Genomic DNA, 21438 nt, shown 5'->3' with positions numbered 1-21438 from the left:
TACCAAAGGTCAGTGGGTTTGTTTGACCACGAAGCCCAAGCTTTTTCATGCCACACAATTTTTGTAAGTTGGATATTTAAGATTCACTAGAAGTAATGATTTTTGAATAAGTCCTATAGTCGTTTCTTTTGTTAGGTGCATTTATCCACAAACATTGTTTGCAGAGGTCTGAGGTGAAGGGTAAGGATTTTCTTAACTGCGTGCATGACGGTAGTTTTTTTCTTTAAACCTGCATCATTTTACCCCATTTGACATAAGATAATGACACCAAAAATATCTTCAATTTTTAGGTCATTCCGTCCATTCAGCAGATAATCTCGCAAAGCAATGTCATGGCCAAACCAGTCTATCCGGGGAGACACAAATTTCCCCAAACGCCCAGGCTGTGGAGACCGGGAAAAGTGTAACTTGTATTCACACTAAGGGAAGGGCTATTCAAGAACTAAAACGGAGGGCTACTTGAGATAGACGAGGCAGGTTCTGCGAGCGGGAAACTGGGTGGAGATGGGTGAGTGCTGACCCGCTCTCGGCCCGCGACCCTGGGCCCACGCGCTGCGGGTCTGACAGCAGCGCCAGGGTGGCGCCGGGTCCGCGCCGGAGTGTGCGCATGCGCGCCGGCCCGCGCTGGCTACGCCTACAAACCCGCTTCCTTCGCGTAGCCTCCCTCAACTGTTACCCCGGCTCTCCGCCCCTCATTCCCGCGGCGCTCGAGGGACCATGGCCGATCCTCGTGTGAGGCAGATCAAGATCAAAACCGGCGTGGTGAAGCGGTAAGGAGCCGGGAGCGGCGCAGCTGCCGCACCCTCCTCTTCCTCGCCCCGTGGCAGCCCGAGAGGCCGGGCGGAGCGCAGGCCCGAGCTGGGCCCCGGACTCCAGGCCTCACCTGGGGCGCCGCGGCCGGTGGGAACGGGGCGGGAACGGAGGGGGCGCGCAGGTGCCCAAGTCACCGGACCGGGGCAGTCCCCTCCCCCCGCCTGACCCCTCCAAAACCCAGCCGCGGAGTGGTGAAGGTCGCGGCGGCCCCACCCCTCCGGCGCCCGCGGTCGTGGAGGCAGAGGGGCGGCGGCCCGGCTCTCGAGGGTGGGGCGGGCTGGGGTCGTATCTCCGAGTGCGCTGGCCGGGTCTCCTTGTGGAACCTGGCTGGCGGGGGGCGCTTCCAGTCCATTACCTGCGCTCACGTGGACGCGCGAGCCCGTTGTGAAGTTTAGCGGGTCGCCGCGAGCCCGGCCCTCATTAGAAATGGGACCTTGTGGGCGCCCTGTCATCTAACATGGCAGGCGGGACTCGCAGTCTGAACTGCGGCGTGAACTTCCAGCACACTCGGCAAACTTCTGTGGCCTCACTCCCCGGCTAGCTTCCCCGAGGCTCGCCCTGGAGCTTGTGGGGTGTTGTTTAAGTAACTCTCCTGGGTAGGCCAGACCTGTAATTCGCCGTCGTTCTCACCGCTGTGAGACACTGGAGTGCTTGTTAGGCCTTTATTGTTCAGACCCCAAAAGATGAAACTTTTTGATGAGGCATTCCAAAAGAAAAGATGAACAGCCTTATGAAGAAGCAGATTATTTGGCAGTAAACATGTCTAATCCTAGTTCTCTGGCTTCTTCCTCTGCCCACCTTTCCTCCCTGTGTTGATATTTTCACCAGAGGAAGGACAAGGCAAAGGGGAGAATAAATTCACTTTTTAAGATATTGCCTCCGCGGTTTAGCACAGCATTGCACTGTGCTTTCCAGAAGCTGTCATTATTGTTAAGGCGGTAAGGAGATAGGATGAGTAGTAGTGAAATGTACAGCCTTTTCTGAAGTGAGATTGCTTGGGTTCTAATCTTGATTCTGCCATATATTATGTATTGTTGAATATATTACATTGCACCGTGACTCAGTTTCCTCGTTTGTAAGATGGAGTAAGTACCCACCTCGTGCAGTTGTTCCAAGAAACGCCTGCTGTTCTGTTTAACAGTATGTGGTAAGTACTAGTAAATGTTAACTAATACATGGTTTGTATTCCTATTTTACAGATGAGAAACTGAGGTTTAATGAAGTTAAAATAAGAAAAGTAAACTTGTCCGGGTCACCGTGCTAGTTAGTGGCAGAGCAGGGAAAAGCACTAAGGTTTCTGATCTACAACCTTTTGTTTTAAGCTACAGTGCCCCCCAGAAGATTATTTTTTTAAATGTGTGATAATAGAAGGGGAGTTGAGATGTGTAATTGAAAATATAATTTGCCTATTACCCCCAAGTTCTGTTTTCACTTTTGTTAGACTTACTTTGGTTATGTCATTTTCATAAATCTATTTGGCAGAAGTACCAGGGTATAATGAAGAGTGCTTTAGATGGAAAGTCATGAGAAATGATTTTTTTATTGAGTATAGTTGATTTATAATAATAGTTTCAGGTGTATAACAGTGATTCAAAATATTTATTAATCTCCATTACGTTATTATAAAATATTGGCTATATTCCCTGTGCTGTACAATATATTCTTGTAGCTTATTTATTTTATATGTAGTAGTTTGTACTTCTTAATCTCCTACCCCTATTCTACCCCATTCCCTTCCCTCTCCCCACTGGTAACTACTAGTTTGCTCTCTATATCTGTAAGTCAGTTTCTGATCTGTTATATTCATTTGTGTGTTTTATTTTTTAGATTCCACATATTAGTGATAACATATAGTGTTTGTCTTTCTCTGTGTGACTTACTTCACTAAGCATAATACCCTGTGGGTCCATCCATGTTGTTGCAAATGGCAGAATTCCATTCTTTTTTATGGCTGAGTAGTATTCTGTCGTGTGTGTGTGTGTGTGTGTGTGTGTACGTACGTATGTACGTATATCACATCTTCTCTATCCATTCATCAGTTGACTGACGCTTAGGTTGCTTCCATAGCTTTGCTATTGTAAATAATGCTGCTGTGAACATGGGGGTGTATGTATCTTTTCCAAATAGTGTTTTCATTTTCTTCAGATAAATACCCAGGAGTGGAATTGCTGGATCATATGGTGGTTCTATTTTTAGTTTTTTGAGGAACCTCGATGCTGTTTCCCATAGTGGCTGCACTAATTTACATTCCCACCAACAGTATACAGGGGTTCCCTTTTCTCCACATCCTCACCAGCATTTGTTATTTGTGGGAAGACACACTCATTTAGATAATAATTTAAGTTTTCAGGCTTTCAAAAATTCTTAAGTACTTATGGAAACTTCTTGGAAATAAAGTTTTGTTTTCATTTTGTTTCAATAATAGAGCATTATCAAACTAATTTTGATTCTTCATACATAAGTAAATTTATCATTTTTATGAAATCCCTTCATAATTTACTTCATAATATCTCAAATTGCTTATAAATTAATGGAAATGCCTACTGTACATTTTTTTCATGGCTTTCTGTTGACATTTTGGTGTAGAGCTTTCCCATATGTACTGAAATGAGATATGGTTTTTAAAAAACCTAAAATTTCTATTTTAGCTGCTTTTTACTCATATTTTGCCTTGATAGATAACTCTCTAAATCCATAAATATCGTTCCCTATTTTCCTGTTACATTCTCCTGAAAATTATTTTACTCTGACTCCTTCCATCTTTTGCCTTAGTATCCTGTTTTTTAAAAATTCTACATTATACTTCAGCAAAAGAAAAAAATAGATGAGGCAGATGTGGCAACACTTTAATAATTGTTGGGGATGAATGGTCATGGGTCTTCATTATATTCTCTCTATATATTAAACATTTTTTATAATAAAAAGGTATGCATTTTTTCTCCTCCAAATTTAGTTTCAAAGACTTCTCAATTAATTTCATGATTCAGACAGTTCTTGGTTTTGTGAACGGCATTCTGTGCATTAGTTTCTTAAAGCAGTGGTCTAAAATTCAGTTTCTGTTCTCAGCACCTTTTTTCTAGTCAAGATGTTCATTTCCCATCACCTCATTTATCTTCAGAAGTAACAACTTTTATTTGAGATTTAAAGTAATTCAAGCCCAGAATTCCTTCAGTTTCCTTTCCAGGAGTTCAGAACCATTTAGAAATATATTCTAGGTGTTAGTCCTAGAGTTCAGTTTGGGTAGGCTGTGTGCTTGGGAGGGTAGATTCTTAGAGTTTAGTGTCTAATCAGATCTGCTAAAATACTTCAGGTGATTGGAAAGTTCCCTGTAGTGGATTTTAGGAAGAAATGTGGACAGGCAGATGGAATATTACTGGAGTATGGAAACAGGCTATAAATAAAAGGTGGTATTTGGCAACTGAGAGATCAATGAGTGGAAGATGCACATTTCATCATGTTGGCAAAATGGTGATTTTAGACCCTAAGGAAATAGGCAGAAGCCTCACAGTGCTCTAGTCCTAGAGAAACTTTGTTATTTCACATGATAACAAAGGCAAAGGATCTGATTTCCTGAAATAGATTTCAAGAGAGAGGTTAGACCCTAGAAACAGGAGAGTCCAGTTACTAGGAATGGCTTGTAAGGTGAGAGTTAGACAACAATGAGTCTGACTTGGTACTGAGTTCCTGACTCGTAGGACTTGTCAAATATCTCCTCCCCTGCAATGGGATTGTTTTTCCAGGGCTAATTCTAGCTGTGAATTAGAGATATGTGTGACCTAGGGGTTGGGTAATATACGAAACCTCTGTTCACATGTGACTCGTTGTTAATGGGTATTAGTTGGTAGGTTTGGGTCTTGCAGGCTCTTTTTAAAGATTTGATGTTCGACAAATATTTAACAAATGAGACTGAATATCCTTTACCAAATTACACCAACATCACTGGAATACTTTTCTTTATCTTCTTATCTTCCTTTGAGACTGGGAGTGACATCAGTGAGAAACTGTCTTGTTCACTGCTCTGTCTTCAGTGCCTGGCATGGAATAGCCACCTAACCTAAGTTTACTGAGATTAATTGAATGAACCATGCCAAAGCATGGTCAGATTTACTCAAGTTTTCTATTGAAATAATCACAGCCTCCTTTTTGTTCATCCTTGATAATTTAAAGGCTAATATTAGGAGTTTGGGATTAACGTATACACACTACTATATATAAAATAGATAAACACAAGGGCCTACTGTATAGCACAGGGAGCTATATTCAGTATCTTATAATCCCATATAATGGAAAAGAATCTGAAAAAGAACATATATATGTATATGTATATCTGAATCACTTTGCTGTGCACCTGAAACTAACACAGCACTGTACGTCAACTATACTTCAATGTAAATAAATAAATAAATAAAGTGTGTATGTGTGTGTGAAAAAAAATAAAATAAAAATAAAGATTTGAATCCATGTTCCAGATTGCTAGACCTACTTCTATGTGACTGGGCACAGCTAATCTGGCAGCCCTAGCAAGGAGTTACCAAATATGACTCCAAATTTCTTCTTTTCCAGTGCAGAACTGTAAATCCCTCCACCCCCCACCCCTCACCCCCCAGTGTCTCGCTGACATTAGTTGTCTAGGTTTACCTGGGACAGAAGGGTTTCCAGGATGTGGAACCTACAGTGCTAAAGTTGGGAAAGTCCCAAGCAAACCAGGGTGATTCATATTAGTACTTACATAAGTAGCTAACATAGCACTGTTTTGTGTGTGCTGTGATTATTTGGAAACTATTTGCTGATAGTACAACTGTGAATTGAATGTTGTACTTTACTTAAAACTTAAATGCATCCTGTAACTATGAAGTTTTGCCAGAGAAGCTTTTTTTTCTGTATTAAATTATTGGTGATTTAGAAGATACTTTTCTCTAAAGTAGAAGATACAGCATTGATTTTTTTTCTTCTAGTTTTATTGAGATATAATTGACATACAGCAACTGTATAAGTTTAAGGTATACAACATAATGATTTGACTTACATACATCATGAAATTATTACCACAATAAGTTTAGTGAACATCTATCATCTCATATAGATACAAAATTAAAGAAATAGAAAAAAAAGTTTTCCTTGTGATCAGAACTCAGAATTTACTCTCTTACAACTTTCATGATAACATATAGCAGTGTTAATTATATTTATCATGTTCATTACATACCTGGTAGTACTTATTTACCTTATAACTGGAAGTTTGTACCTTTTTGACTATCTTTATCCAATTCCCCTTCTCCCCTACTCCCCACCTTTGGTAACCAAAAATCTAATCTTTTTTTCTATGAGTTTTTTTGTTTTTGAAGTATAATTGACCTACAATGCTGTGGTAGTTCCTGATATACAACATAGTAATTTGACGTTTCTGTATTTCAAAATGATCACCATGATGTCTAGTTATCATCTGTCAACATACAAAGATGTTACATAATTATTGACTATATTCTATTCACACTCTAACTTTCATACCTGTGACTCATTTATTTTGTAACTGGAAGTTTGTACCTCTTAATCTCCCTCACCTATTTCTCTCTTCCCCCTACATGCCTCCCCTTTGGCAACCACCTGTTTGTTCTCTCTATGATTCTGTTTCTGTCTAGTTATGTTTGTTTTTTAGATCCCACATATAAGTAAAATCACACTGTATTTGTTTTTCTTTGTCTGATTTATTTCACTTAGCATAATGCCCTCTAAGTCCATCCATGTTGTCACAAATGACAAGATTTCATTCTTCTTTATGGCTGAGTAATATTCCATTGTGTGTGTATGTATAAGTAATTATAAATATATATATCAATCACATTTTCTTTATTCATTTATTCATGGGCACTTAGGTTTCTTCCCTATTTTGGCTATTGTAAGTGCTGCAGAGAACATGGGAGTGCATATATCTTTTTGAATTAGTATTTTAGTTTTCTTCAGGTAAATACTCAAGAGTGGAATCACTGGATTGTATAGTAGTTTTATTTTTAATTTTTTGAGGAATCTCCATACTGTTTCCTATAGTGGCTGCACCAATTTACATGCCTATCAGCAGTACACAAGGGTTTCTTTTTCTGCACATCCTCACCAACATTTGTTGTTTGTTTTCTTTTTTAAAAATTTATTTATATTTATTATTTTTGGCTGTGTTGGGTCTTCATGGCTATGCGCAGGCTTTCTCTAGTTGCGGCGAGCAGGTGCTACTCTTTGTTGCGTGCGCAGGCTTCTCTTGTTGCTGAGCACAGGTTCTAGAGCATGCCGACTTCAGTAGATGCAGCACATGGGCTCAGTAGTTGTGGCTCTTGGGCTCCAGAGCACAGGCTCAGTAGTTGTGGTGCATGGGCTTAGTTGCTCCGCGGCATGTGGGATCTTTCTGGAACAGATTCTTAACCACTTCCCCACCAGGGAAGCCCTGTTATTTGTTTTCTTTTTGATACTAGCCATTCTGACAGGTGTGAGGTGATATCTCATTGTAGTTTTAATTTGCATTTCCCTGATGATGAGTGATGTTGAGCATCTTTTCATGTGCCTGTGGGCATATGTATATCTTCTCTGGAAAAATGTCTATTCAGGTACTCTGCCCATTTTTAAATCAGGTTGTTTGTTTTTTTGATCTTGAGTTATGTGAGTTTTTTGTATATTTTGGTTATTAACTCCTTATCAGATATATGTTTGCAAATACCTTCTCCTGTTGAGTAGGTGACCTTTTCACTTTGTTGATAGTTTTGCTTTGTTGTGCAAAAGGTGTTTACTTTGATTAGTTCCATTTGTTTATTTTTGCTTTTGTTTCCCTTGCCCAAGGTGACAAATCCAAAAAGATCTCGCTAAGACTGACGTCAAAGAGCGTAGTGCCTATTTTTTCTTCTAGAAGTTTTATGGTTTCAGGTATTACTTTTAAGTCTTTAATCCATAGTGAGTTCATTTTTGTGTATGGTATGAGAAAGTAACCCAGTTTGATTCTTCTGCAGGTAGCTGTCCAGTTTTCTCAATACCATTTTTTGAAGATACTGTCTTTCCCCCATTTTTCACTAAAGCAGAAGAAAAAAATAGCCTTGATGTTTTAAATGCTGATATGTTATTTCAGCTAAATGACATATGTCTACCATAAGTTTCCAAGTATGATTTCTGTTTATAAAATAAGGGTTTTTCTTTTCTTAAGCTGTATTTATGGTAAATTCAAGAAATTGTTCTGCAAGAACAAAATGTTTTCATTCATTTAACATAAAAGGTTATTTAATAACTTTAAAGCCACCTTATTTTCAATAAAGCCTGCTAAAAATGTCCACTGGTGAGTGAATTAATTGATTAAAAATGCTTTCTGAAATATATATTTTTATAACCATTTTAGATTGGTAATGGCTTAAAATCCAATGTGAACAAAGAATGTTAGGGCATTGGAAATAGCACTGACATTGGCCCATAGTTTTCCTCTGATTAAATGAAAGTGACACCAGTAGATTAGAATGAGACTAGGACAATTCACACTGCAGTTGTGTTAGTTTAACTTTAACAGTCTTTTAACACTCTTGTTTAAATGTAGCTGACATACCATAACTACAGATCTACAAGGCTTGATTATAGAATTTTACATCATGGATCTGTGGGGAAATTGTATTGATTTTTTTTTTTTTTAAATAAAGCAAGTACCTTTTCCAAACTGTGGCATCTTCCTAAGTTTGTTTATACCCATACCTCTAGTATATGACTATGTATGATATATATAACATATATATTGTACAGCAGGCATAAAAAAACATAAAAGGTAAGTAAAATTGCCACAGTTAAATATATATATTTATATATAGAAATATATGTTATAGTGACAAACATATTTTTATATATAATACTTGTTATAGTGATGTACATTATGTATATGTACGTGGATTATATATTTTATACTGACATAAAAGTGAAAAATATGAATGACACATGTACTTACATAGACATAGAGATATAGTTTTACCCGTTTAGCTGTAGTTGTATATACGCTTCCCCTTTTGAAAGTAATTATGGATAGAAATATGGTGGACAGTGTCTGGGAGAGGTTAGCGACATAGCCTTGTAGATTATTCTTGTAAGCTTTAGTAGCTTTGTATCTTTTCATGTATTCTCCTCTTCTTGCACATCATAGCACTCTGATGTGAGTTAAAGTAAGTTCAGCCAAAATGGCCAACTTCCTACCTTGAAATTTAGCCAACTCCTTTTGGAATGTCTGTAATGTATCCAGTTCTCCAAAGTGATGGTCAGAGTCACTGTCAGAATGGATTGCAGGTGGTCACCTCTTCCCCACCTTCTGCCAACTACTTGGCAAGCATTGACTCGTAGGAGCTACACAGCTGGCAACCAGATGTCTCTTTAAGCTGGAAAGGAGGAAAGTTAAGGCCACTCATGACCATGGTTTTCCCAGCACAACCTGTATTGTTCTGCAAGTTGAATGTGGAAATGAAAGATCTTTCGACCCCTGTGTGTGCATGTAGGTGTGTTCTGTGTTTTCATTGCATTTTTTTGTTTGATAGAAAATTTTAAAAATTTGTAGTAAGCCAGGTTGGAAAATTTTGTTAAAAATAGTAGTCCACACAGACGTACTAGAGCATGGACTTGAGGATATGGGGACGGGGGAGGTAAGCTGTGACAAAGAGAGTGGCATGGACATATATACACTACCAAACGTAAAATAGATAGCTAGTGGGAAGTAGCCGCATAGCACAGGGAGGTCAGCTAGGTGGTTTGTGACCACCTAGAGGGGTGGGATAGGGAGGGTGGGAGGGAGGGAGACGCAAGAGGGAAGAGATATGGGAACATATGTATATGTATAACTGATTCACTTTGTTATAAAGCAGAAGCTAACACACCATTGTAAAGCAGTTATACTCCAATAAAGATATTAAAGTAGTCCAGAACTATTTAGGATATAAATGCTTAGATGTGTGGTCTTTCTATTCCAACATTCCATTTCCAATAATACAATTATAGAAGAACATAATTCCAACTCTAATGCAGTTTAATGTGCCCAAATAGAGCTCATTTTAAAATAACAATGACTGATCCAAAGATCACTTATTTAGCAGCGTCACTCAGAACCTCTGTCTTTGAAGCACCTGGTATGGTGTTGACATGTAATAAATGCTCAACAGAAGTCTTTCCAGTGAACAAAGGCATGGACGAAGCCTTACTCTATAAGGATTTTTGACCTGATAAGCAGTAGGGAGCTACTGAATCGATTATGATGCGACAGCATAATAGTATAGTTATTGCTGCAGTTGGAGTTAAACAGATGGAATCCCAGGCTCCACTTACTACATAGGTGACCCTGAGCAAGTTATTTAACCTGTAAAAGCCCTAGTTTTCTTAGCTGGAAAATGGGTTAATGATAGTATCTCTCTTGTACTGTTGTTCAGAGAATTGTAAGGTAATCATTTAAAGCACTAAGCCCAAATGCCTGATATGTATGTTCAGTATATGTTAACTCCTGTCATTATTATCATCGTAATCATTCTGTAGAAGTATAAACTGTATAGTCTCTCCAGGAGAGACCCTAGAACTTGCTTTCTTTTAAACTTTTTTTTTTTTTTTTTTTTTTTTTGGCTGTGCCACACAGCATGTGGGATCTTAGTTCCCCGACCGGGGATTGACCCATGTACCCTGCATTGGAAATGCAGAGTCTTAATCACTGAACCACCAGGGAAGTCCCTTGCTGTCTTTTAAATTGTGATGAAAACTCGCTTTTAGTTGTTTGTCATTTTCACTGATTGGCTGTGGAGGGAGAAAGGAGGAACATGAACCTTGTGTTTTGGATTAATCTTCAGGACTTTGTAATGGCTATTTTTCTTTAATTGCTGAGATGTTGATTCCCTGCTTTGAAGCCCCAGCAAAATATCTCTGTTTAGATCAGTGACCCTGTATTTTTAACACCTTAAAAAATACTGTATCTTCCACCCATTTTTTGATTTGCGTTGTTTGTTTTTTTGATGTTGAGCTGCCTGAGCTGTTTGTATATTTTGGAGATTAATCCTTTGTCTGTTGCTTCATTTACAAATATTTTCTCCCATTCTGAGGGTTGTCTTTTCATCTTGTTCATGGTTTCCTTTGCTGTGCAAAAGCTTTTAAGTTTAATTAGGTCCCATTTGCTTATTTTTGTTTTTATTTTCATTACTTTAGGAGGTGGGTCAGAAAAGATCTTGCTGTGATAATGGCCATCATCAAAAAAATCTACAAACAATAAATGCTGGAGAGGGTGTGGAGAAAAGGGAACCCTCTTGCACTATTGGTGGGAATGTAAATTGATACAGCCACTGTAGACAACAGTATGGCATTTCCTTACAAAACTAAAAATAGAAGTACCATATGACCCAGCATACAACCTGAGAAAACCATAATTCAAAAAGTCACATGTACCACAGTGTTCATTGCAGCACTATTTACAATAGCCAGGACATGGACGCAACATAAATGTCCAATGACAGGTGAATGGATGAAGAAGATGTGGTACATATATATATAGTGGAATATTACTCAGCCATAAAAAGGAACAAAATTGGGTCATTTGTAGAGATGTGGCTGGACCTATAGAGTCTGTCATACAGAGTGAAGTAAGCCAGAAAGAAAAAAACATGTCGTGCATAAACGCGTATGTGTGGAATCTTGGCATATGGTACAGATGAACCTATTTGCAGGGCAAGAATAGACACACAGACGTAGAGAACACAATGTGTCAAGGGCAATTTCCCTCTTACTGCACTTCCATAAAGTTTATCGTAGGGAAGAGTAGTCAAGTGAGTGAGTGTTTAAGAGCCCTTGTTCTAAAATCTATAAATGATTCACCAAAACTGTCAGAATACATCCCTATAATGCTAATGCTAGGTTATAATTATTTTCAAATCCTTCTTAATATTTTGTTTTTAATTGAGTTCCCCCTTTGTTGTTGATATCCTTTCACCTGTGCTAAAGAAATATTTTATGGAGCCTTATGTGTATACATATGCTTTGACTCAGGGTTTATTTGTCTATAAATAAGTAGGCATCTATTTTTCCACTAAATGATCCCCAGCTTCTGAACAGTACTAAAATGACATGCTTTTAATGTGCATCCATCACCTGAAATATGTCTGTATTCTATGAAGCTTTTGAAGACCTATAATTCTACTGAAGTGTAATTCAGCTTAGGTTACTAGTACAGTAATTTTCATCTCAAACCTAGGACATTAAGTTCTAAGGACTTTGCACTATATAAGATATGCAAAGATTTTCTTAAGGCCAAGCAGTTCTTCTCATCTTTTTAGGGACCAGAGGAATGGTGTATAATACATTGCTTATAACAAAACAGGCATTTAATACATATTTGCAAATTGAGTTGAGGAATGGAGAAAACCAAAAAAGAGGTCAGTTATATGAGGGGGAACAGCTCAAGAGTCTGTTCCCCCTCCTATAATTGAAGTTTGCTTTTATCACTAAAAGTGAGAGACTTTGAAAGGAGAGAGGTTGCTGAATACTCCAGTTAAACTTCAAAAGAGCAATAAAGAGCTTCCCTGGCAGTGCAGTGGTTAAGAATCTGCCTGCCAATGCAGAGGACATGGCTTCAAGCCCTGGTCTGGGAAGATCCCACATGCCATGGAGCAACTAAGCCCATGAGCCACAACTCATGAGCCCATGTGCCTGAGTTCTAGAGCCCTCGAGCCACAACTACTGAGCCCACGTGCTACGACTACTGAAGCCCGCATGCCTAGAGCCTGTGCACCGCAACATGAGAAGCCTGCTCATCACGACGAAGAGTAGCCCCAGCTTGCTGCAACTAGAGAAAGCCTGTGTGCACAGCAACGAAGACCCAACACAGCCAAAAATAAATGAAATAAAATAAATACATTTATTTTTTAAAAAGAGCAAAAAACAGCTGCAAGTAATCACAATCCTCAATTAAAGACTTTTGTCAGGATAGTATTTTTATTGGAGAAATGAGAGATAAGAAAATATATTTGTATCAGGGATTTCTTTAAAAGTTAACAGTTTTGCATGATTTTTTCTTACCTAGAAAGGAAACTAGTCTATTGTAGTAACATTTTAAATTTTTAAAATAAATTTATTTTTGGCTGCATTGGGTCTTCGTTGTCACACGTGGGCTTTCTCTAGTTGCAGCGACCGGGGGCTACTCTTCCTTGCAGTGCGCAGGCTTCTCATTGCGGTGGCTTCTCTTGTTGCAGAGCATGGGCTGTAGGCACACAGGCTCAGTAGCTGTGGCTCGCGGGCTCTAGAGCACAGGCTCAGTAACTGTTGCGCAAGGGCTCAGTTGCTCCACCCCATGTGAGATCTTCCCAGAGCAGTGCTCAAACCCGTGTCCCCTGCATTGGCAGGAAGACTCTTAACCACTGCGCCACCGGGGAAGTCCTAGAAGCATTTTTAATTATTAATAAGTTCAATCTAAAAATGGTTTTGAGGGACTTCCCCGGTGGCACAGTGGTTAAGAATCCGCCTGGCAATTCAGGGGACACGGGTTTGAGCGCTGGTCTGGGAAGATCCCACATGCTCCAGAGCAACTGAGCCCCTGTTCCACAGCTACTGAGCCTGCGTTCTAGAGCCCGCAAGCCACAACTACTGAAGCTCACGCGCCTAGAGCCCGTGCTCTGCAACAAGAGAAGCCATTGCAATGAGAAGCTTGTGCACCACAATGAAGAGTAGCCCCCACTTGCTGCAGCTAGAGAAAGCCTGTGTGCAGCAAGGAAAACCCAACGCAGCCAAAAATGAATGAATGAATTAAAAAAATAAATAAGGCTTTGTAGTTTACCTAGAACTAACCAGAACACTGTCTCCCTTTAATTCTAATTTAATAGATGTGTGTGTGTGTGTGTGTGTGTGTGTGTGTGTGTGTGTGTGTGTGTGGTGTAACTGCCTGTTGTTAGGTTACTTACATAAATCGGCTCACCCATACCAGGATGTTATTTTTATTTTTATTTCTTTGGGTGAGTCCCGTTGCGGAGCACAGGCCCCAGATGCGCAGGCTCAGCGGCCATGGGTCACGGGTCCAGCTGCTCCACGGCATGTGGGATCTTCCTGGACCGGGGCACGAACCTGTGTCCCCTGCATTGGCAGGCAGACTCTCAACCACTGCGCCACCAGGGAAGCCCCAGGATGTTATTTTTGAAACCTAAGAAAAATAGTAAGGATATAGGTAAATTGAAATCTCATTATGGGCAGTAGGTGAGATATTTCAGGGGAATGTAATATGGCAGAGTTTGGGGCCCAGTCCTTAGGGAATTTGTGCTGTGTTATATAGGGTGCATATATCTAAATATTTATTCTTAGAACTGCAAGTATCTCTTTATATAAATCCCCAATCTCCAGCTTTCTCTTGAGCTTTAGACTCATTTTAAAGTATTGAATTTATGTCCTTAGTATGCTCTGGTTTCAAACTCCATCTGACACCTAACTAGTTATTTTCTCAGATCTGATCCTTTTCATCTATTTATTTTATGAAGAAAAAAATTTATTTCATGTATGAAAAAAATCTAGAGAAAATACAATAAACCTGAAATGAAACAATACAGGTACATATGAAGTGCCCCTTTCTGAGTTTGTTCCTTTTCTTCTTTGCCTGTTAGTAATTATTATTCTGAATTTGGTCTTTATCATTTCCACATATATTTTTAAACTTCTATTTTGTATGTAGATATACATGAACCATATTAAAGTATTCTGCACACTTAACAACACTTATATTTTTGTGTAACATAAAATATATCTGGAAGGATACATAGGAAACTGGTCACGTTGGTTGTCCCTGGGAGAGAAACTGTATAAACTGTAGGACGGGGATGGGAGGAAATTCATATAATTTTGAATCGTGTATTACCTATCAAAATATAGATTAATTTAAAATTTAAAAATTATAAGTAGTGTCATATTGTAGGAATCTTTCTTTAGCCTACTTTTTGTGCACATTACTGTTCTTGAGATTTATTCATGTTGAAACATTCAGCTCTAATTCATTCTGTTGCGTGAATTTACTAGTGTTTTGTTTCATTCTCATGTTGATGGATATTTAGTTTTATTTTTTTCCACTTTTACAAATGATGCTACCATGTACTTTGTTAAATATGGCTTCTAGTGCACATATATAACAGTTAGTATAAGGCAGAATTTTCTAAGGAATGGACCCTGAATGGATTACAGACATACAAGGGTATAGCTGTCCTTAATCTTCATGATGGCCAGGTATGGCCAAGAAGAGCCATGGACTGTATGGGGGAAGAGTCTTTCAGACAAACGGAACAGTAGATGCAAAGGCTTGAAGAAGAGAGAAAGATTAGCCAGTTTGAGGAGGAGCAACCAAGTGAGAAAGAGGAGGAGGGGTAGGAGACCTTGAAAAGTAGGAGGGAGAAGATACAGATCCTACAGGGCCTACCTAGTGTGTAAGAATTTGGGCTCAAGTCTCAGGAGATGTCACCACCTCTGCAGAAGTTTCCTGTTTGTCTTCCTTCTCTGTGTTCTTAAAGAACTTTGTATAGTAGCCTTCTCTTATCCGTGGGGGATATGTTCAAAAACTTGCAATAGGTGCCTGAAACTGCAGATAGTACCAAACTCTGTATCTACTACGTTTTTTCCTATACTAACAAGTGGGTAGTGTATACAGTGTTGATGATTCACATCCTAGGTGGGACAAAGCAGTACAGTATGAGATTTTATCACAGTACTCAGAACGTGCATGCAATTTGAAACTTACTGTTTTTTTCTGGAGTTTTCCATTTAATATTTTCAGACTGCAGTTGACTGTGGGTAACTGAAACCTCAGATAAGGGGGGATTACTGTGGTTATCTGTTCCTTTCATTAGACCATTGGTTTCCAAAGTATGGTCCAGGGGCCTCTGGGGGTCTCTGACACCCTTTCAGGGTGTTTGCAAGGTCAAAGTTATTTTCATAGTAATACTGAGACATTATTTGCCTTTTTCACTTTCATTTGCACAAAATTGTATAGTGAAGTTTTCCAGAGACTGTAATGATATGTGATATTGTAACAGAGTGAATGAAGAAGCAGTTATAAGAATCCAGATGCTTCTGTTAATCTAGACATTTAAAAGATTTGCAAAAATGTGAAGCATTGCCATTCTTCTCACTAAATTTTTTTGTTTTGGAAAATATAGTTATTTTTCATAATATAGGTTATTTTTGTTAACATGTACATTTATTTTGTTGTTTTTAAGTGAATTAACAAATACTACATTTTTAATTAATATTTTTGTGATTTCCCAGTTTTAATTTTCTAATACAGTAAATATGTATAATTCACATAACCAAAAGTTCTTTGAGGTCCTGTGGTATTGTAATTTATAGTAAGAAATATATATTTCGTCTTCCTCCCCATTCCTGACAGAGAGCTCCTAAAACCTTTGAAATTTCTTCGGTGATGAGAGTAGTGAAGTACTCTTATGTTAATTAGACAATTTTGGAAAGCACCTGGGTAACCTAAGGATGGGGGCTGTTGCCAGGGGAACCAACCGTGATTAAAAAATTGGAACTTTTAGTCCCATCTCCTGACCTCTGGGGAGAGGAAAGTGCCATGAGGTTGAATCAGTCACTGATGGCCAGTGATTTAATCAATCCTGCCTCTCTGGTGAAACCATCATAAAATCCCAAAAGGACAAGATTCCAGATTGGTGAACCAGAACACATCCATACCACCATGTTGAGCTCCAAACTCCACAGGGACAGAAGCTCCTGTGTTTGGGACCCAGTCCTGTACATCTGTTTGTTGATTAATATCCTTTGTAATAAACCCGTAATCCAGTGAGTAAACTGGTTTTCTGAGTTCTTTGAGCTGCTTTAGCAAATTAATCTAAGTCAGGGAGTGGTTCCTGGGAACCTCTGATTTATAGCCAGTCGGTCAAAAGCATAGGTAACAACCTGGGCTTCTGATTGGCATCCAAAGTGGGTGCATCTTGTGGGACTGAGCCCTTAATCCGTGGAATTTGGTACTGTCTTTAAGTAGATAGTGTCAGGATTGAGTTAAATTGTAGGACACCTAACTGGTGTCAGAGAATCACTTGGTGTGAGGGGAAAAAACTCATATGTTGGAATTAGTGCCAATCAGAATCATAGGCTCTCAGTAATTTTTAAAAGTATTTTGAGACCAAAGAGTTTGAGAACTACTGTACTATAACAATAATTCTCAAACTTTATTATGTAAAAGAGTTAACTTGGATACTTTTAATTAATTTTTAATTTTAACGTGGGAACTTTTAAAAAACACATTTACTCAGGCTTTACCCCCTAACGTTCTAATTCTGTAAGTGTGCGACAGGATCCAAGAGTTTGTACATTTTACAATGGCTTTGCATAATTCTATTGTATATGTTCCTCTAATCATACTTTTAGAAGTATTGTACAGCTCTTTGAGCTTCTGGAAGTGCAAAACTGTTTTCCCCATGTTTGTACATTTAGCATACTGTCTAGTATATATTAGGTGCTCAGCATTGTTTGTTGAATGATTGGATGGGAGTTGAGGATAGAGTTGAGACAGGTGACATCAGCAAGATGTTTTGTTGGTTGGAATGGAGAATTTAAGTTGGGGTGACTAGCAGTGACTCAGGTTATGTCAAAAAAGGAGACAGATTTTTGAATTGTTTTTAGGTAATTCTAACAGAAGAATCACTCTAATACCTTATTTATATTATTAGTGAATAAAGTATTTCACATGTATATTTTCCCAGAGGTGAAACCCCTAGAAATGCTGAAACTATTTTTAAAGAAACCTTTATGGAAAAATTTCCCCAAACATTACTTGGTTCATCAGACTACACCTCACTTTCCCATAATCAGTTTTTTCCTCCATTGCTGAAATGAATATTGCTACTAATTTTTTAAAATAGGTGACCATAAAAATTTTAAGATTATTTGTTGTAGTTCTGTGGAAAATGTCCTGGGTGATTTGCTAAGGATCACATTAAATCTGTAGATTGCTTTGGGTAGTATGGCTATTTTAACAGTACTAATTCTTCCAATCCAAGAGCATGGAATATCTTTCCATTTCTTTGAAACATCTTTAATTTCCTTTTTCAGTGTTCTGTAGTTCTCAGTGTTTTCTAGTTCTCAGTGTATAAGTCTTTCACCTCCTTGGTCAGGTTTATTCCTAGGTATTTTATTTATTTATTTATTTTTTTGACGTGATTTTAAAGGATTTTTTTAAATGGTTTTTTGTTTACTTTGAAATTTATATGGGACCACAAAAGACCCAGAATTGCCAAAGTAATACTGAGGAAAAAGAACAAAGCTGGAGGCATAATCCTCCCAGACTTCAGACAATACTACAAAGCTACAGTAATCAAAGCAGTGTGGTACTGGAACAAAAACAAGACATATGGATCAATGGAACAGAATAGAGATCCCAGAAGTAAACCCATTACCTACAGTCAATTAATCTTCAACAAAGGAGGCAAGACTATACAATGGAGAAAAGAGGTCTCTTCAGTAAGTGGCATTGGGAAAACTGGATAGCCACATGTAAACTAGAACACTCCCTCACACCATACACAAAATAAACTCAAAATGGCTTAAAGATTTAAATATAAGACATGACACCTTAAAACTCTTAGAAGAGAATGTAGCAAAACATTCTCTGAAATAAATTGTAGCAATACTTTCTTAGATCAGTCTCCCAAGGCAAAATAAATAAAATCAAAAATAAACAAATTGGACTTTATCAAACTTACAAGCTTTTGCACAGCAAAGGAAATCAAGAACAAAATGAAAAGACAGCCTACAGACTGTGAGAAAATCTTTGCAAAGGATGTGACTGACAAGGGCTTAATTTCCAAAATATACAAACAGCTCGTACAACTCAACAACAAAAAAAACAACCCAATCAAAAAATGGGCAGAAGACCTTAACAGACATTTCTCCAAAGAAGACATACAGATAGTCAACAGGCACATGAAAAGATGCTCCACATCGCCAATTATTAGAGAAGTGCAAATCAATGTGGTGCAACCTCATAACAGTCACAACGGCCATCATCAAAACGTCTACAAATAATGAATGCTGGAGAGGGTGTGGAGAAAAGGGAACCCTCTTACACTGTTGGTGGGATGTAAATTGGTGCAGTCACTATGGAGAACAGTATGGAGGTCCCTTAAAAGACTAAAAACAAAGAGTTACCATATGATCCAGCAATGCCACTCCTGGGCATATCTGGAAAAGATGAAAACTCTAACTTGAAAAGATACATGCACCCCAATGTACATAGCAGCACTATTTAGAATAACCAATGCATGGAAGCAGTTTAAGGGTCCATTGACAGAGGAATGGATAAAGATGTGTATATATGTATGTGTTTGTGTATGTATACACACACGCACACACACATACCACAATGGATAACTCAGCCATAAAAAGGAATGAAATAATACCATTTTCTACAGCATGGATGGACCTAGAGATTAACATAATAAGTGAAGTAAGTCAGACAGAGAAAGATGAATATCATGTGATATCACTTATATGTAGAATCTAAAAAAAATGATACAAATTGAACTTACTTAAAAACAGAAACAGTCTCACAGACATAGAAAACAAACTTATGGGTATCAAAAGGGAAAGGGGGTGAGAAGGATAAATTAGGAGTTTGCGATTAACAGGTATACACTACTATATGTAAAATAGATAAATAATAGGGACCTAGTGTGTATAGCACAGGGAACTATATTCAGTATCTTTTAATAACCTATAATGAATCTGAAAAAGAAAAATATGTGTGTGTGTGTGTGTATGTGAAACTGAAGTCACTTGCTGTACATCTGAATTTAACACAACATTGTAAATCAAGTATACTTCAGTTAAAAAAAAAATAGGTGACCATAGAATCAAAAACAAAGATGGAAGATTTAAGATGTGCTGTGAGGAGTGGATCAAATTTGTTGCCCCAACAAATTTTCTTTCTTTGGTTCTTAGTTGTACAGAATTAAATGAATCTTAATCCTTGGTTTATGCTACACATCTTGGTTCATGCACAGCTCTCATTTGTTGTATTCCTATATTTATTTTTAAATAATATATTAATACAAACCCATCACCTAACACAAAAACTAAAATAATAACATGTCTAATTTTGTGCTCCTCCCCACATCTGAGGGAATTGTTTTTAATCTTTTTATTATTAGTCTGCTTTTTAACTTTATATAATTGTATTATTTTTATATTACTAAGGTATATATTGTTTAGTTACTTTTTAGTTTGTAAGAAGGATATTTTCTGGGACTTAACTGTTTTTCACTCAGTGTTATGTTGGTAAGATTCATCCATGTTTTTACATTTAGATGCAGTATTGACTGTTTTGTAATATTCCATTGTGTGATAATTCCACAATTTATTCCTTCTTCTATTGATGGGCATTTGGATTGTTCAGTTACTATGTTTCTATGTACATTCTTGTTCATGTCTTTACTAATGATGCATGAAAAGTTTTCTTGGGTGTTTATCCAGGAATGGAATTGTTGGGTCATAAGGTATGTCAATGTTCTTTATAATTTATAAGGTAAAAACTGTTTTCCAAAGTTGTTACCTTATACCTGATTTGGTGTTTTCCAAATCACCAGCGAAGTCCTGATTATCTTTTATTTTTTATTTATTTATTTTTTTTGCAGTACATGGGCCTCTCACTGTTGTGGCCTCTCCCATTGTGGAGCACAGGCTCCACAGCCATGGCTCACAGGCCCAGCCGCTCTGCGGCATGTGGGATCTTCCCGGACCATAGCATGAACCCGTGTCCCCTGCATCAGCAGGCGGACTCTCAACCACTGCGCCACCAGGGAAGCCCTCTTTAATATATTTAAACAGTCTTTTGAACTATTTTCAGTATAAACATGGCACAAATTTCCAAAGTTACCAAAAGATAGATACACAGTAAAACATGAGTCTGCCACCCCTATCCACTAGCCACCCAGTTTTTCCCTCTCCCAGTCAACATCATTACTCATTTGTGTGTGTGTGTATCCTTCTAGAGAGATTCTGTACATGCACAAGTATTTACATTTATGTCTTTAAAAACAAAAAACAAATGAGAGTTATTGGACTGCACCCTGCAGGCCTGCAAGGCCTGTATTTGCCCAGTTTCAAGACCAAAGAAAGAGCCTGGAGTCAGCAACAGAGACATCAGTGGTTTAATAGATAGAGGGAATCTTATGTGTCTGAAGCAGGGTCCTGGAATGACACCCCACTGTGTGTCACAGATGGAGGGCAGGACATGGTGGCGGTTTTCACCAGAGGTGGGGTAGGGGGTGATTGCCAGTTACAGGGGGAATTGATGTCAGGTTGGCTTATCCTTTACCAGGGAAACTAGCAGAGGTGCGTGCCCCTCACTGCCCCTTTGATAAGAACAATCACTAGCTGGGCCCTGGGGCAAGTATACGAGAAGGTCAGTCCAGTGAGTAGGTGTAGGTGAAGCAGGCACTGGTCGAGCAGGGGATGTACAGAGAACAAGAGAACAGCCACCTTGAGTGGCCTGACCGTACAATAATATACTCTGTAGACACTGTTTTGCACATTGCATTTTTTGTTCTTTCATATTAGAATATATAGAGCAGCCTCACTTCCTTTTAGAGTATTCTGTATGGACATAACACATTT

The 21438-nt window shown here is 38.4% G+C and overlaps 1 protein-coding gene across 1 annotated transcript in view; it reads left to right on the top strand.

The window, feature by feature from the left end:
* The first annotated feature begins 603 nt into the window (after positions 1–603).
* Positions 604–21438, top strand: part of TBCA (tubulin folding cofactor A) — a 98557-nt gene continuing 77722 nt past the window's right edge. The window contains exon 1 of the mRNA XM_059061417.2: positions 604–770. Within this exon, the coding sequence (XP_058917400.1) occupies positions 718–770 (53 nt within the window). The 5' untranslated portion in view covers positions 604–717. The remainder of the gene's footprint in view (positions 771–21438) is intronic.

The sequence above is a fragment of the Kogia breviceps genome, chromosome 4, assembly GCF_026419965.1.
Source record: "Kogia breviceps isolate mKogBre1 chromosome 4, mKogBre1 haplotype 1, whole genome shotgun sequence".
NCBI classification, from domain to species: Eukaryota; Metazoa; Chordata; class Mammalia; order Artiodactyla; family Physeteridae; genus Kogia; species Kogia breviceps.
This window is presented reverse-complemented; position numbering and strand designations above follow the sequence as displayed.